General features: G+C 34.7%; 3 protein-coding genes across 6 annotated transcripts; 1 reads left to right on the forward strand and 2 right to left on the reverse strand.

Annotated features, from left to right (window-relative positions):
- Positions 1-349: 349 nt before the first annotated feature.
- On the reverse strand, positions 350-12735 carry Hmt4-20 (Histone methyltransferase 4-20). Of its 3 annotated transcripts, XR_012998838.1 has the most exons (10): positions 12191-12735; positions 10964-11197; positions 10726-10891; positions 10469-10639; positions 10270-10398; positions 9987-10176; positions 9502-9913; positions 7615-9405; positions 5138-7456; positions 3001-3620 (listed from the first exon to the last, which is right to left on the reverse strand). XR_012998838.1 is itself a non-coding variant. In XM_031984028.2 (9 exons), the coding sequence occupies exons 2-9, from the start codon at positions 11176-11178 to the stop codon at positions 7063-7065; spliced, it is 3468 nt and encodes a 1155-aa protein (XP_031839888.1). In that variant the 5' UTR covers positions 11179-11197; positions 12191-12735; the 3' UTR covers positions 350-7062. The 3 variants fall into 3 exon arrangements, 2 of the variants coding, with proteins under 2 accessions (XP_031839888.1, XP_031839889.1); XM_031984028.2 differs by having other exon boundaries at positions 350-7456; XM_031984029.2 differs by lacking the exon at positions 12191-12735 and adding an exon at positions 11392-11502 and having other exon boundaries at positions 3001-7456.
- Positions 12736-13517: 782 nt separating this feature from the next.
- On the forward strand, positions 13518-15517 carry LOC116430228 (mitochondrial ornithine transporter 1). Of its 2 annotated transcripts, none has more exons than XM_076368623.1 (5): positions 13518-13560; positions 14349-14585; positions 14651-14817; positions 14888-15160; positions 15243-15517. In XM_076368623.1, the coding sequence occupies exons 1-5, from the start codon at positions 13557-13559 to the stop codon at positions 15420-15422; spliced, it is 861 nt and encodes a 286-aa protein (XP_076224738.1). In that variant the 5' UTR covers positions 13518-13556; the 3' UTR covers positions 15423-15517. The 2 variants fall into 2 exon arrangements, with proteins under 2 accessions (XP_076224738.1, XP_031839908.1); XM_031984048.2 differs by lacking the exon at positions 13518-13560 and adding an exon at positions 13573-13946.
- A 142-nt stretch (positions 15518-15659) lies between these two features.
- LOC116430224 (FAST kinase domain-containing protein 5, mitochondrial) lies at positions 15660-18642 on the reverse strand. The gene is made up of 7 exons (XM_031984037.2): positions 17332-18642; positions 17108-17263; positions 16873-17034; positions 16558-16786; positions 16362-16439; positions 15996-16286; positions 15660-15917 (listed from the first exon to the last, which is right to left on the reverse strand). Exons 1-7 carry the CDS (start codon positions 18345-18347, stop codon positions 15819-15821), a joined length of 2031 nt encoding a protein of 676 aa, XP_031839897.1. The 5' UTR covers positions 18348-18642; the 3' UTR covers positions 15660-15818.
- Between the last annotated feature and the right edge of the window lie 26 nt (positions 18643-18668).

Consider the following 18668-nt stretch of genomic DNA (forward strand, 5'->3'; position numbering starts at 1 on the left):
GATATAATGTCGAAGTCATCAGGTTGCATACCACAAGGCGCGCACTCTGTTTCATGACACTGCCACCAGATAGCTACTACCTACCCATTCAAATATTACACAATCAAAGAAATTTGACGATTCCTTTTATTTCAATATATATTTCAGCATACGAGACCGATACACATATATTTATTTACAAATGTGCAACCTTGCAACACTTTACCCAGCGTTACACGTTCATCGATCAAAACATATCCAGTTTCGCACTCTTCGATGGGTCAGGCACGTTAAACGAAATTACCTGTGAAAAGACAATTCAGATATATCATTCATAAATTCGAGCAGATTCAAATGACAAATCCACAGATATTATTGGGCTATGCAATTCATTTATTATTACACCTTAATTCGTAGAAAATAATAATGATAATATACAATTTTATGCTTTCGTTCTTTTTTTTGATCAACAAAGATAATACAGTACTGACAATAATACAGTTACAGTATACGCCGAGACCGTAGACTCTTCGAATTATCGAAACTGCGCCGTAAGGCTGAATATTCAATTAAAATTGCCGGTCGTCATATACATACGGCAGAAGCCGAACAAGTATTCGTGCACCGGCGTCGCCCATCTACAATCGACGGACACCGTTTCGTTAGAATCGTCAACCTCAACGCTATCATCATCGGACTTGTGTTTCAATAAAAAATTACGTATACTCGTGGAATAGTCTGACACGAATCATCTCGAATTCACCGTTACCACCGGGAACGGTATCGGCGATTGGACTCGGGGGGGGCCGGATGGACGCGTCGTGCACGAACACTCTCCTTCGCCCGCCGCAAGCTCTCATTCGCGACAGCTATCGTAACATTGCACTTCGTAATTCGTGAACTTCGTGTATTTAATAATTTAACAACGACGAGCATTATTAAGTTCAATGAGGAAACTAACGACCTTCCAATGGCAGTGAGAGGAAAGCTGCCCCGCAACGGAAAGCAAAGGATTCCTTCAGGCTAAAAGCGAAAACGAAAAGCAGCCTCTCGCCGCGTGCGATCGCGATGCACGCCCGATAACGAGAGACCGTTGATCACCGCCCGACAGACATCTCGATCGGAGATCGATCCGATCGGGATCGTATCGCGCCGATGAATTCATTAAAATAAAAAGCGTCGTCACTTCGTCGCGGGCGAAACACTCGAATCTCGTTCGGAGTGTCGTTATCGCTCGTCGGGTTTCTCGTCGCGATAATCCTCAGTCCTCCTCGAAATGCACGCATTTAAATAATCATCGCTAAAATTTTGCTATGAACAATTTCGCCGCAGCTCGTCACACATTAACACATTCACGGATTTCACGGCGAACCGTCACGCTCGTACAGGGAACCCTGCGAAGATCGCCGCCGCCTCGTGTTTCGGGAAGCGGGAACGAACTCGAGTCGGTTATAGGAAATCGTTAACGCGTCTTTTCGAATGCATCGCGCCCCCTTTCACGTGAGACCCATAAACGTGGACGCATCTGGCTACCGAATTAACGCGTTGAACGTACTTTGCTCTTGCTTCTGAAATTGATGTGGAAGTAATGAATATACATGTTGCATGACGACAGCGATTCTACTTCGAGCTCGATTCGCGAATGTGCTACGACTGATACAATGATACGATTTTAGGATTGTTTAGAATAGAATTCGATGGAATTTTTGAATGTTTCTTAGTCGATGAAATATTATTACAAGTTTGAATCGCGAATGCACATTCATGTCGCAAGAAGGAAGATCGCTAAGCGAATGAAAAGGATTCTGATTATGGCAATCGAGTTTCTTATTTTCTTTAGATTCACTGCAACCATAATATCGTTAACGTCGAAAATAAAAATTCTGCCGAGGGAATCTGTTCGGCAGATCCTCGTTTCTACCTTTGTTATAGCGGAACCATAAGCGCGAGTTATGATTCGAAACGAATAACAAGAAGGGGGAATAATCAACAATTATTTTACAATTGCACTTAAATAAGAAATCGAGTCCTGCGAGAAAACCTCGGGAACGTTGTACTCGAGGATTACATTTTACATTGAACTAGTTCCCACGGTCGAGTCACACATTCATGGGTTTGACACGGAGGGATCGATGCTGCGAGACGAAATTGATCTTCCAGCGGTCTTACGTGAACCGAGAAATGTAACCCGCAAAACCATGAACGTGTTGAATGAACATCGAAACATTCTTTACACACACATACGCAACGAAACACATTCGAATCGATTCGAAATTCCCGATTTTCCCGGACGGGGGGATGGCGAAATATCGAATCCGAAATGATTCCGCAAAATGACGAATCGCTAGGAAAAAAGGTATCGCTTCTCTTCTCCGGTGGTCGCAGACTTGTTTCGCTGTTACGCCGATCTGAATGTACATACACGTGAGTTTTAAGATTTGTTATCTCGCGTTTCATTGAAGTCGGTCGATGGAATCGATCCGTTCGGACACACGACCCGCTGAGAGATTCCTCGAGGAGAAACGGTTTTCTATGACGGCGCTACGTCGGAACGAGAATAGTCGAGTCGAATAATACAATAGCTTCCCTTTATCACAAACTTTACAGAATGTTTATAGATCGATTAACGGACATACTATCAAGGAAAATTACATCCTATTTGTATATAATGATTAAGTTAAATTACGGAACGCCCTTAACGTTATTTAAATGCTCTATTGCACGGTGGAGGAATGATCGCCGTGGTTCTTTCGGTTTTAATCAGGTTTCAAATTTTGAACTCGAGTTTCGTAAACATTAAGTTGGCTTTCCTTAAAATATTTCGATTAACTGATCTAATACTGATTTATCCGCCTGGTCCATCCTATTTTCATTAGCTTCTCCCACAGAATCGCGACAAATCGTTTCTGTCATTCGTAGCTTTCATCGTCATCGTCGTTGTTGCTGTGATCGTGATCGTGATCGTGATCGTCATCGTCGTTGCGAGTATACATCTTGTTGACAAACATAGAACAAAAAACAGAAAAAGATATACACATATATTTAATAGAAATTTACAGCAGTCCTTGACACGTTTGCGTTGTCGCGACTATGTTTCGATCGAAACAAAGTGTTAGTCATCCGCGAGCCGCGGATGTTCATGCAAATACGGATCGTCGTGCGCAGAGATTCATGGAGTCGACGTTTCAAGTGAAACGAGAATCACGTTCTGCGCTTCCTTTGAATTTTACATTATACCGAATGTTGAGTAACTCGGCGTTACTGCGGATGCATTAAAATCCGCGGCTCGGTTGCGTGAAAGGAATTTGTCATACTGTGCGAACGAACGAGACATAAATAACTTTGACCATCTGTCTGCCCTGTGGAACGTTGTTACACAATTGGATAAATTCGTGTTCATAGAATGCCTGTCGTTTTGTTTCCGAATACGGACGATGACAAATGTTTGTTCTCCCTTCTGTATATTTGTACGGTGGAATAATTGTAATCCGATGTATGAAACTCAGCGAGTTAAAGGAACTTAGCGTTCACAAGTTTCCCGTGCTGCTAGCTTTGTACAATTTCCCTCTTCTGTTTCCTGCATCGTTTCGCGACGATCCTTGCGTGCGCGATTGAAACGCGCCTCGCAAGACAAGCTGAAACTGGGAATTGAAATGTCATCGAATTTATGTCTCTCCGATGATTCATCATTGCATATCGTAACGTGTACAACAACGTTTCGAAAGATTCCCCCACCATCAGACCCCATATTATTATTAGCTTCGCTTCGTTAGCAGTTATTCTCTTACATCATTCCGAGGAAGGTCTAGAGGTTAAAAGAAACAAATTACGTCCACTTTCGGAATTAATTACGAGACACTTCGACGGAATTTTTCCGACGGACAGCGAATTCTCCGATCGACGCTTATTTTATTCCTCGGATTTTCTAACTTCCGACCAAGCGTGGTCTCGAAACTAATTTAAGATCTGGCGAGTTCTCCTTATCAATGGTTTCACGATGTCCTCGTGCAAAGGAGTGGCACGACATCAGAAATTTTTAATACTTCGTTACACACCGAGACGGTCTACTAATTTACAAACGTTAATAATTTACCGTTCGAGACTACTACGAAAACAATGGAAATTCCCTAGCGAGAATATTTTTACACCGTTGGTACGGTAACTTGACATTTAACAGCAACACGTTCTAAAAACAAGAAAGGCAATAAAATGATCCTTTGGCTGCCGAATGTTTGTCCACCGGCATCGCATCGTAAAGTAAAGGGAAATCTGTACAATACGTGTCAATGATTTTCAATACAACACCGCTTTTTAATGGTTGATTTTTGAATGTTTAATTTGTTTAAATGGTTAGCCGTAACGAAAAGGTGGATCCATTAATGTTCCTCGAGCACGAGGAGGTTTCTAGAGTGCGTTAACATTGTGTCCGACGCCGCGCTTCGATACTCACGAACGCCGAACGCGACAATTCGGTAAACCGGGGTGGCCGTGCAGCGCCGAGAAATGGGGGAAGGAGTGGGATTTACAATTCAAATCTTTCGAAATGTCACTGTACGAGTATAAAACATGTCGCCGGAGATACAACAAATAGTACGAACAACTATCGTAACCGAACAAGTTCACCGCGCATATATGGTTTTCTATCATAGCTTCAAATGTACAAATCGAATGAATCATGCGAAATAAATAATGGACCTCCCGTTCATAATGCTGATTACAATTAGCGTGATGGTACGCGTCACGAGTTCGAATTGCCGACCGGTCGGAACGATGGTCTCGAACGCCGAATGAAAACCGCAAATGAAAGTTATACTTCTATATAAATTTTCCGCGCGACTCTTATCATTTCTGTTTTCAGACGGGGTGGGGAATAAGTTAATTTCAGAGTTTCTGACAAGAGCACCTTTCGAGTATTTCGTTAATTATAAATCGAGAAATCTGAGGTTTATCGTTCCGACCTGCCCGGCAATTCTACGCGTCGATCGCGCGAAGTATTCGTAAAATGTACGGGAAGAGTATGTATGAAATGTTTGAGACGTACACATCGTCTGGTATAATCGTTTCACGTCTGTCGAAAAAAAAGTGGAAATACGAAAGAAAGAGAGAAACGAAAAGCAACAAAAAAAAAAATATATATATATATATATCGTGTACTTACAAAACCGTTCTGAATGAAAGACACGTTTCAGATCTGAATATTTTGAATGAACCGCGCAACTCTTCTCTATAATTGAGCTTTTAAGTCTCAACAATTGAAACCGTTCCACAATCGAAACGACATCTTTCTACGCATATAAAGCAATAGTTAACGTAAAGATCATGTTCCTCGAGTTCGACGCGAGAAACGACATTAATGGAGATGATCTACTCGCTTTCTTTTCTTCTTTTTTCTTCTTCTTCTTCGTCTTCTTCGTCTTCTTCTTCTTCTTCCTCGTCTTCCTCGTCTTCTCCTTCTTCTCGTTCTTTTTTTTTTCATTTTATGTTTCAGCTAATTCCTTTTAACTTGCTCTCTCTCTCTCTCTCTCCCTCTCACTCTCACTCTCTCTCTCCTCTTATACACATACATGCATACACACACGCATGCACACTCTCTTTCAACTCACTAAATGAAATTCTCTTAATATTATTATTATTATTGTTATTATTATTATTATTGTTATTATTATTAGTTCATTACTCTATTCGTAAACGGTGTATTCGATATACAATGACATTATTAACGCCTGACTCGCGTGTTACCACGTTTCACCTGCAACAAGGCATTGCAATACATCCATATACAGAATACAGTAATGAATGATTTCCACGTATACGTACGTACGTGTGCGTGCATCCACGGGATAGAATAAAACACGCGTACACGCATACCTACGCGCGTATATATACAAGCATATATATAATATATGTATATGTATATATGTATATATGTATATATCTATATGTATATGTATATGCGTATATATATATAAATATATATATATATATGTATGTATATATATGATGTGTATTTATATATATACGCATATATACATATACATATATATATATATATGTATAAGCATTTATGTACAATGTTCCTCATGATATTGATCACGCAATCTGAAAACAGCAATTAATGTGTGCTACCTAATATTAGCTAAATTAATTATTTAATTATTATCATTATTATTCAATTATCATAATAATATCTATTTTTATACATAGTATAAGAGTATGGATTTCCCTCCTTTGTCTTCTTTCATCTACTGAAACAATGCTCACGTGTAACTCAATCCATTAGTATTCTCCTTCCGAGCCTTAAACAGCAGGAAGGTCGAGCGATCTCGTCTATATTCAAATGCGTTTATTATCCTACATAGATAAATTTTGCGTACGATATATAAATATTAGTAATAAAAAAAAAAAAAGAAAGAAAGAAAGAAAGAAAAGGAAAACAGAAATGTCCCTTTAACGAAATAACTTTATCAATGTCGAAGGTAAACTGATAGTGAAAGACCGTAGATTACCAAGTCTGTCTCTTGTATCAAAATTATATGTACACGGTAATAATAATAATAATAATAATAATAATAATAATAATAATAATAATAATAATAATAATTATATATAATAATAGTAAAAAATTACCACGAGGGCAACGTAATGTACCTAGTTTCATCATGATCGAGTAGAATAGTGAACAAAATCTATTTGAAATTGTTCAATCAGTGTCAATCGTTTAGCAGGCGAATCAACGAATACTATGCAAAATTTATCCGAATGTTACCATTTTTGACTCCCTTTTTTTGTTTGCGAAATAAAGGGCTATACCTAGGCCTTGAAGCGTTCGTTGTTAGAAGAACAAGAGGCGAGGGAAAATTGAAATATCGAATAGTAACGCAAGTACGAAAACATTCTAATTTAATCGTCGAGACCCCGAGGAGTCTCTTCCGAGTAACTCGTGTCGTTTAAGAGTCTTTTCTACCTTCGTGAAACCTCTAAAAAGTGAATTATGTAACAGGACAAGGAGGCCTGCTTCCGCGCGGCTAAATTGTGTTTATAGTTTGTTCTGAGCGAAACCAAATGAGTTCCTATTTATAGCTGTTAAGAATGCGGGAAATCAATGGTATGCGTTTCATTGCCAAAAATCAAGCGCAACCTTTTCATTGGCGGCGGTGGAGGGTCAAGATTCAAGTCGCGTTTCTTGTGCCGTCTTTCACGGTCTCGGGTTTTATGCTTCTTTTTACGTCTACTTCTCTCGACACCCTCCACGCGTAATACTTCATACTCAGGCTCGTAACTGTCTTCGCTAAGACTCGTTCCTGATTCTACGATATCTTCTAGAACTGGCGAACGTTTCATACGAAGAGTGAGCTTTAGCCGGCCAGTTCTCTCTGGGGTGGTTGGACAAACTTGGCAATTTGTGTTGCTCGTTTGCCACTGACACTCTGTCAAGCTGGCTGACTTTTGTGCACTTTCGTTGTTATATGTTGATAATCTGCGAAAGGAATAATATATACATTAAATTACGTCGATACGTTACTTTTTTATATAGAAGTATTACAAATAAAATGATCATATAAATACGTTTGTTGGTTCGCTGTAAATAGAAAATAGTTCGTTGTATATAAAATTGTAGAAAAAAGGAAGAATCACCTTTTCAGACTTTCACCATCGTCCGAGTTCTCCCTTGATTGACTACTGCCGTCCGAATCTGTAAACTGATTTTGATTACAACCCGCAGGTGGCCATGGTTCCTGCGGAACTAATACTGGAGGCTCGGTTTTATTGCATTCATCGCTATATTGCATTTCTTGTAAATGGGATGTAAGCATAGACGTCTGGCGAGTCTCTTGCTTCGCTCGTCGCATTATCGATGGTATTCTAATGTCTTCCAGATTGCTTTCCTTTTCGCTAAATTCATAAATATCACCTTGAATACCCGAATCATCGTCAGCAACGCCGATGTCTGCTGTCGCTATTTTCTGTCGATCCCTTTTTTGATTTCTTGTTAAGCGATTTTTCGTTTTAACCACTTTACTACGAGTCTTCGAGACGGACGTAATCGTATTGTCGGCTGTTTTGTGCTCCACGGCAGTCTCCAATTCTTCTTTCGAACCAGAGGTGACAGACTTCTTGTCGCTGAACAACTTTTTTCTGCTTTTATGAGATCTTAATGTAGCAGTCGATACATCATGTTCCTGCATTGATTGCTTCAAAAGGAAATTCTGGCTACCATCTAAAAGGGTAGCAGCGTCTCCGTAAGTGTTGGACGCTGTTACACCAAAATTCGTACTACTTTCTTTACACGGTTGCATTCGAGAATTCATATCTGTTGTACACGTTTCAATAACGCTTGGTTTTTCGATATTAATTTCAGAATTTTCAACGTTCACTATATACACGTCATTTTTAAGTAATAAATCATTCTGATGAGTCAGTGGTGTATCACGATAACCAACACTTTTCTCTATACTGTTTCCTATATTATTCACCTTATCTTCAACAAAATTATTCTCACTATTATCATCTTTCGCCGAAAACTTTATAGGATTTGGAATAAACGTATTAAATTTTTCAGATTGGTTTTGCATCAAACACTTGATCAAAGCAGCTGAATGTACGGGGTCACCTTTTTTCGATTCTTTAAGCGGATTCTGAGTACCGAACAGTGCGGAAATATTTCTATCACTTTCAATAAAGTTGGTATTCTTAGGCGACTTTATGTGAACCGGAGACGTTTGTTCTTCGATTTTACAGAAGTCTTCTTTCTCCGTAACTTCGTAATTATTTCCTCTATTCTCATCTGAATCTTCCTTTTCCAGTTCTAAAAGTTTCCTAATACAGCTGTCCGACTTTATTGCTGTCATAGACACAGTCTCTATATCCTCCGAATTTTCTGTTAAAGATAAACTATAATGACAGGTCCTCGACTTTTCTTGCGGAATTAATTCTTTGTTACTAGCCACATCTAAATGATCTAAACGAGTTTCGGGTATGGAACTTACATGAACTGAATCACAGGTATTTGTACTATAATGATCTTTTCTAGAATCGGAAGCATTACTATTACCTACTGAATTAGAATTAACTTCTATGTCACAGATTTGTTTTTCGTTTATCGATTCGCTATCCAATTCTTGATTATTTTTCACAAGTAAAGGTGGGTACTCTTTCTGTAAATCAGAACAAGCGGACTTTTCTATTACGTCATGTTGCGGCGTTTGAACGTGGCAAATGTCGTGGATTTCTTCATTCAAGCTGCTTTCAGAATCCGGTTTATGAAGTCTGGAATACACCATCTCCTCGCTTACTTCCACTCTATCAGAATCTTCTTTGCGATGACTTATATCTTCTATTTCAATATTTTTTGCTATGGAACCATTCAACGGAGATCTAGCTTTTTCAGAAACTCTACTCTTTTTGGTTTCTGTTCTTTTGTGTAACCTAGATATGTAAAATAAAAAATATGTTATTTTGTTATATTTAAAATTCTCGTGGAAGATGGTGGCACACTGCAGATAAAGGATTATAAAATCTCACCTGGAGGTCCTAAGAGTTTGATTGTTTTTGACATTATTTTGGTGACCATTGTTATTGTCAAATTTACTAAGTTGCTTATTCCGAAGGTTTCTCGTTACAGAATTAGTAATGGCGGATGGGTGTGGGCGGGTCGCTTGTAATACATTTTCTCCATTGTTTATACTGGGCTGCTGCTGAGCGATATCAGAAAACCGACATCCTTGTGCAATTAATAACTCTGCATCATACTTTGTCAAACCCTTCCTCCGTAACTCCTTCATGCTAAGACTCTGTGGTGCAACTGCGGCGTTACCAACAAGCACCGCATTTCTTTCTGTAAGTGCAGTATCCGCTTGTTGTTTACTGCGATTTAATGGTTGTTGTCTATGTTTCGTACGATTAATACGATTGTCTGTTTCTCTTAGACGATATCCTGTAACAATGTTAAATGTATTAACGACTGTAGACAATGAACTCTATCAATGGTTATCAACTCTAAAAGGTACCAGAGGAAAGTTCTTCGCCTGGCTTTTGATTTGCAAAGGCTCCAGTTCCTCTTCTTTCGCAGGTTTCACATTCGCAATAGCAGTTACCATCCCCAAAAAAATCTTCCCCGTAGAAACAAGTAATTTCTTCACCCACTTCAATATCACGAAGTACCTTAACACAAGCTGTATCTCTTCCTGTTGCCACAAACTGCATTTTGCACAAATTATACATAATAAATTAATATTCTCTGTATACAATGAATATAGTAGAAAGAAAAGTAAATTAAATGTACTTATTAACCTTGCAATTAGCCCTGCAGTCATGATTAATGTATGCTGCTGGACCTAACCACAGCTGAGCACAGTTCTTTCGACAGCTAAACATTACGGAAAAATCGTTTTTTCCAGGATGAAGTAACGCTGCTTCTTCCTAAAATGTAATTTCACATGTAAAAAGAAAAATCTTATTTTTTTTACTTTATCTATACCAGCAAACAAACCTTTTCGCTGAGTTCTGCAATACAACCAACTAGACAGGATATTTTATCGTGTTTCAACCATTTTCGAGTTGCACAAATTTTGGCACCTTTTTGACCCTCTAGAGAATATCTATAACACGGTTCTATTGCAAATCCTGAATCCTTATCAAACACTCTTAAATATCGGTAAATCTATGCAAAAAAAGAAAAGAAAATAATTGATATGGATGGAAATATGAAAAGTATACTAGACATTTCTTCTCTGAGATACAACTCACATGCTTCTCCAAATTTATTTGTTGTTGCTTAGATTTTGTATGTGGAAGTCTTGCACCCCAATCACCACCCATTAATTTCTTATATGTTTTTTCATAATTTTGTGTTTGAATAAATTCACAAATAATTTTTCGAAGTTCCTCTTTATTTGCTTTCAATGGCCTGTACCTTTATAATTAAATGATTTTCATACAGAATTATGCCACAATGTAAAGTGACTATTCCCTTAAAAATATTTACCTAATATTCATTTTATGGGTGGTAAATCCTAAATAAGGATCTAGCACGAGAGAAGTAGCTAGGTCATCATTGTCAGAAAGTTCCTTAGGTGTCATGCCACCACAACTACCAACATTGTTAGGTTGCATTTTGGCACCTACTGACCCACCTAATCTTCGCTCCTGCTTCCGTACTATAGCTGCTGAGCCTTGAATGGATAAGCAATCCACCACCATTCTGTAATCTGTACTGTTACTGAAGAAGAAAAAATACAAAATTAATTAAAAAACAGTTCACATCAGTAAATGACAAGAATTCATTCACAGACTTCTAAGTTTCATGTAAATGTATGAATACACCTTTAAATAAAGGTAATTGAAGAATATATTTCTTTAATTATAGTTTATATTAATCTACTTTCTTATACTTATGAAAAAAATGCAGCTTACACTTATTGACAGAAGATAAAATTGTATAATTATTTTTTAATGTTCCGCATGATCCAACACAAAATATTTTATATTTCTTATTAAAAAGTAAATCACTAGTCTACTCATACTCTGTAAGAAAAAGTAAAGGATGTTCAATATTCAATATCAACTAGATAATTATAATACATTGTAATGTACAAAGCATACAAATGGAATTCTCTTTATCATGTAGCAAAAATTCCTATTCAAAATCATTACTCTTCCATTCGGGAAATGTCATTTACATTTTAAATATACAGAAACAAATGTAAATATGACAAATCATGAAAAGATCAGTGGTACAAGATTCACTGAAAGAAAAAGAAAGAAAAATTTCTATAAAATAATTCACTGGCTTCAAGTGTAATCTACATTGATGACAGACAGACAGACAGACAGAAGTAAACATATTAAATTCAGTATGAAACAGAGGAAAGTAATTAAAAAATATATTCTTTGGTATAGAATGTATTACTAAAAATTTCAAGATAATGACAGTTTAATCGTATCGGTTAACCGATTTAAAAGCTGAAGAAACATTAGTTAACAGAGAAATAAAATATGTACAGATTTGAGGTGGTAGTTGATCGATATTAGGTGTTATTTCGACAATATAACATGAATATCTGGAGATCATGCTCGGAACTCTAATGGCGCAGACGAGCCAGAGCGCTCCTAGAGGCACGCTGCGCTCCAATTTACTAAGAGAATTTCCTTTCTTCTTAATGAATTCACGGATGATCAAAATGTTCGATCTCCATCCTAAAAGTACACTTACCTTAAAGAAGCTCTCCTGACAACAGAAATCACGCATTTTGCTAACAATCTCGGACTTTTTTGGAATAAGACGAAGACGCGTTCGGATCTATCATGGCAGTTCTACTGTAGGCACGCACACTTTCCCTATTTTCGTACTGTAAAGGAACTGATCATTGCACTGAATCGTTGCGATCCTCTAGGAATTTAAACAAGAGTTAACGCGCACTTCGCCAAAACAAATTAAGAAACAATAACCATTTAATCGAGAACGTAACCGACAAAATCCATGTTTTGGAACTACAGAATGTCGCGTACGTCATACATATATGTCTTGAACACATCAGTCTAGTAACATTTCTGACTTTACTAAGTTGCCTAAATTACTCTAAAGCTTTCTCGTTTCCAATTTTATACGGAAGATTCACAAGTAGCTTGACAACTAATTACATTACTCCTTGTCTGGATTTCGGTTGCACGTTCAGAGCAACATACATTTTCAGTGAACATTTCTTTCCGTCCCTTGTCATAATCGAACTGAAGTTATCAAGATATTAATTTAGTAACGTGAGATTTTAAAGATGTAACACTGCGTTTCCATGACAACCGTTTTGATGTTTCAGTTCTCTTGCAATGGAAGATTAATGTCAAAATCATTCCACTGGGAATTACTGTTTTGTAACTTTCCATTAATTATTTGTAATCTTTTTTATGAACTTTTCATGTTCTTGTTCTTTTGATACTAATATTATAAGAGCTGCTGAAAGATAAACTTCAATTTGGTAAAATATTTTATATCCAAAATAATTGAGAATTGAAATAAATAAATTGTTTATAAAATAATACATTCACTTTCCTGACGTTAATCTATATATAAGTATTATATAAATATGTCTATATCTACGTACAGGTATATATATACATATGTATACATATATACATAGTGTATATTATTATGTACACGCGATACAGATTACATTTCGTGTTGTTAATTGAATTTCTGTTGAATAAATTCGATAGCTAAGGATCTCAATATGAACCCGAAGGTTGAATTCTATATAAATAGTTTCATTTGTAAACTAACATCGATTGTATACATCGTATGATCAGCAAAAAGAAAACGCTTCAGTAAGAAAACTTGTTCAATGGAAATTTCTTTATCATTGAATGAGAATTTGTTTTGACAACTTAACTCCGATTAAAAATATTACGAAAACAAATAAAAACAACATTAGTATCATTGTAAATATAATTGTTTAATTAAGTGAAACAGCTGATCCACCAGAATTGGAGAGTAGTAAATAAATTGAGAAGTTTATAATGTCAATGTATAAACGACTTTCTACATTGATCACTATCTATTATCATACTTGAACTGTTACCGATCGATGAGTAATGTTTCGTTTTATCAATCACACGCATGTAGTAGATACCTATATTTCAATGCGCTTGCGCATTTTATGTCTGATATCCACAAATCTGTGTTGTGAATGTATTGTGTAAATAAAGATTTAAAGAAGTTGAAATTTTAGGGTTCTAACACTTGTGTAATCAACAAATGTATTTTCCTTCTGTTTTCTTATCAAACGGGAACCAGTAGACGGAAGACGGTTACAGTGAAATCACGTGCTAACCTAGTTTTTTTTTTTTTTTGTTAAAAAATCAAAGATCGCTTATTATTATTATAAAACTAACAATGACAGTTGAACAGACAGAAAAAAAGCAGCGCTTAAATACCGTAAAAGATGGTTTAATTGATTTTATTGCTGGATCACTTGGTAACGACATCGCTTAATGCATTTGTATCTACGACTAGCTTTTTCTTTTGTGATGAACATTTAAAACGATATTAGCATAATTTAAATAATTTATTATTGTAATCTTATGTTCGACTTTGAATCTAATTAATACAACATACGTTTATGCATCATATTCTTGTCATGACTTTTTGTATCATTCATTTACAAAACACAGATGTTTATGTAAATATAAAAATTTGTAATTTCATTTATCGAATATGGAATGAAATTTGTTTACTTTATTAAGTGTCTTTTTTCATGTTCCTAATGAAATAAAAGTCTGATCATTTTTTAAAAACTTTTCAATATATTCAGTTCTAAAGAAAAAGATTATTCATATCCATTGAAATGTAAATATTCGACTTTGTGTATTATTTTAAGGTGGGATAGCTCTTGTATACGTTGGGCAACCATTAGACACAGTTAAGGTAAAGATGCAAACGTTTCCTTCCATGTATAAAGGAATGGTAAATTGTTTTGTACAGACATTTAAAACGGATGGAATAATACGAGGTTTATATGCAGGAACTATGCCTGCAGTGGTTGCTAATGTTGCAGAAAATTCAGTTCTTTTTGCAGCATACGGAGGATGTCAGAAAGTCATTTCAAATTTATTAGGTAAAATAAAAATTCTTAATACAGTTCAGATTGTAAGTTCTAGTTTGAAGAATATTTTTATGTAGGTGTGAAGAAAATAGAAGACCTAACTTCTATACAAAATGCTTGGGCTGGATTTTTTGCTGCTTTCTTTTCTTCATTAACATTATGTCCAACAGAATTAATAAAATGTAAATTACAAGCAATGAGAGAAGTAGAAAGTGAAATGACTAAATCTATGACTTCTGTTAGGGTAATTTAAAGGAACAAAATATATAATATAAAATAATATTATCAACAATTGAATTAATTTCTTTTTTTAGAAACGTATTAGTCCATGGGGATTAACAAATCAAATTCTTAGAGAACAAGGAATAAGAGGTCTCTTTAATGGTTTATCATCAACCATAGCACGCGAAATGCCTGGATATTTCTTTTTTTTTGGAGGTTATGAGATTACGAGAGAACTTCTTGCTAAACCAAATCAAAGCCGAGACGATATCGGTTGGCAAAAAACTATGATAGCTGGTGCTGTAGGTGGTTCCATACTTTGGCTTGTAATATTCCCGGCGGATGTAGTTAAAAGTAGAATACAGGTTAGACTTATTTACCATTTGTGTACGAAAAAATTCAAAATAAGGGATGTATTTTAAATTTAATTTATAATTGCCTTTGAAGGTAAAAAATTTGAAAACACCAGCGTTACTTGTTATGAAAGATATTGTAAGGAGTGAAGGTGTTAGTTCATTGTATAATGGCTTGAAACCGACACTAATAAGAACAGTACCAGCAACTGCGACATTATTCGTTACTTACGAATATTCCAAGAAATGTATGCACAATTTTTTCGATAAATAACTAATGAAATTTATATCCATTACTTCATATTATACAACATGGGAAAATGTATTAATTATTTATACATGTAAATAAATATTATATAAATGTTTCAATGTTAATGTAAATAATATATAATAATACAAATTGTAATAAAATTATTTGCTATTTAAAAAATAATTATATGAATAAAAACTGTATTATATAGGATTTACATAAAATTAATTAAACATTTTATTGTTAAATTGACCTATTTTGTCTTGCCAACTGTTAAAAAAGTTAATAATAACTGGATTTAAACCACTGTTACTACTTCTTTGGATACATATTAAAAATACATATATCATTAAGAAGTGTAACAAAATGAAATACATTATGTAGTTGCGAATTTTTTATAATAAATACATATTACTGGATTTAGTTTTGCAAGAAGTCAGTATTTTCTTGAAAGATAATTTTTTTCAGATGCGGAACTTTCTCATTTTCAGCTAGCACTTTCCACGTTCTATAAGAAAGCTGCAAGAACATTAGTAAGTTTAGTTACACTGTACATGAAACTGTAAAATTTCAATCGTAAGAAAATAAAGAATTTACAATGATTGGTGTATATCCAATAGTCTTGAGTTGCCTGCATTTCATATATACAGAACACACATATCCATCATGACCTATTACATTAGTTGTAGAAGATAATAAATATATTACTTTCCATTTTATTTTTCGTAGATCTTCAGTATCTACTCTTTTAATTGTTCTTGGTGGCATTTCTGATAATATAGGCTCAATTGGTACTGAATTATTATTTTTATCAAAACCCAGAATAATATCAGAAGTATAATAATGAGGTAGAATGAAATCAGTATGTGCTTGTAGTCCCAATTTTTCCTGTTGTAATAAATTTAAACCATTATCCTCTGTTACTATTAATACTCTTTTACATAAATTTGTAAATATTTATACCTTGCATAAATATATAACTTCAGACATAAATTTCATAGAGTTGTGTTTTTCATATACATCAGTCCTACGGCAATTTTTCTGTAATAATAATAATAATAACGAAGCTGTTAAGCGTAAAGAAACTTTAGATTTTACTCTGCTTCTCATTTGCATAATTCAACTACGTTATTAATGAACAAATGATATTAAATAATACCTGTATTAAACAGTTGTAGATTTTATCATCAAGTAGTGGACCTGTATAATTTGGTAATTCTATCTGAATTGAACACTGGAGAAATAAATATTGACCTGTCAAAAATGTCATGTTATTCTTATGTGTGTTCTTTACATACTCAGGTGTTAATACAAATCTAATTAACTCTTCTATATATATGTTTTTATGTATTAAAAATCCCACAATATGCACCATTGAATATGGATATCTGCAATTATAATATAATAATATATCATCTTGAATTACTAGTATATACATATTTAATGTTATGTATCTCTAATAAGAATAACTTACTGAAAAACTTCTTCTGATCTGGTTGTCCTATATGTTGATAATAATGGGTTCATTATTCTCCTACACAGATCATGGCCTTCTGTATATGGAGTTATTAAACAAACACAAAACAGAATTCTTTCAATATCTTTTAATCTTGCTGATGAATAATCCTCCTCTAACCTAGATTGAGTGTTGATATTATTGTTTTTAAAAATAAATATACTATTTTTATTTCTTTTTTCATATAAATTACCTCTGAACAATTGAATTTAATAATTCACCATTATATACACGTGTACCTCCCATTCCTTGCGCAATATGTGTTAAGGATAATAGATTTAGTCTGTCTACTTTGACATTTTGTAGTGTCTTCTGAAAATGTGATTTAAGATTACAAGAATCGCTGTATCTGTAAATATATATGTTTATAAGAAACCAACAATAAAACATGACTTATTAGAGACATTTTCTTTGTACCGTATTAGTTTTATTACTGCCTCCACGCTAACATTATTCATAGATGATATATGTTTCTCAGTTTTGTTTAATATCTCTATCATTAGATCCTTCTGTGTTACTTTCCTTTTTGTTAAAAAAAACCCTCTTGCTACAATACCTAATTCATCTGGAGAAATTTCACTCATACGTTCGATCAAATAACATTCTACTTCAAACATGTGTAAATCAGGAAATTTGCAAACACTTATGTAAAATAAGAATTGAACCAGATTTTTTCCTGATAGTTTCTCAAGCTTTGAGGATATTTTCCGTAGGGCACGCCACATATATGAACAATTGTACATATCCAATTGATAAAATGCGTCTATTGTCCATAATAATTCTACAACATTTGAACCAAAAAATCGTTTCAAACATTCATAATCCAATTGGTGTACAAGCCGTTCATAAGGTTTCAATTTCTTCACATTATTCTTTAATGCGATCAAATATGACATCAATATTTTGATCTCGTGATCTTTAAATTCAGGAATCTTATTTTTAAGTTCTTTTAAAATTTGGCAATACTTTTCTTCTGATAAATATGACTTGATTAAATGATAATGTGCAATTACTTTAATAGCATTGAGGCACTCCAGTGAACTACTTTGCTCCCAATTCATATTAATTGCCTTATCTATTGCATCTTTAGTTACATAAAATCGTGATTTAATGGGAGGAACTATGGTATCTTTGTAGAATGCAGAATTCTTCATTATCAAATACAACTTCTCACGCTCGGTGATTGGATTCATCTCATCATATAAAACATTTTTATTTGGTTGGGAATCTTCATTTATCTTTGTATTGTTTTGAAATCTAACGTACGTTCTTCCATTCCATGCATTCTTTTCGTACAACACTCGTTGCGATTGTTTACATAACCTTAAATTTAATAATTTTCTAACACTTTCGTATCTACAATGCAATTTTCTTTTTGCGACAACACTCATTATTTTGATAGGTAGAAGTAATATAGTTTTCTTAGCATACATTCTAAAATTTCGTCAGTTTCTTGTATTGTTTACTTGATATAAGGTTAGATCAAAATACGAAACTGCACGATCTTTTCAAGAACACACGCAACATTCAAATACTATTCCTTGGAAACACAGAGACTGATTATATTTACACCGTATGATAGTTTGTTTTATTAATTGCTTTATTAATTGTAGCTTCTTCCAATCACATCGTTTGAAAGGGCGGATATTGAACTCATTATTTTGATTAAAGTAAGGTAAATACTTTTAGAATTCCTTGATATTGTTTCAGTGAGGACATAGGTTAATACGAACACATACGAATGTGTTGTCTGA

Source organism: Nomia melanderi, chromosome 6 (assembly GCF_051020985.1).
Source record: "Nomia melanderi isolate GNS246 chromosome 6, iyNomMela1, whole genome shotgun sequence".
Classification (NCBI taxonomy): Eukaryota; Metazoa; Arthropoda; class Insecta; order Hymenoptera; family Halictidae; genus Nomia; species Nomia melanderi.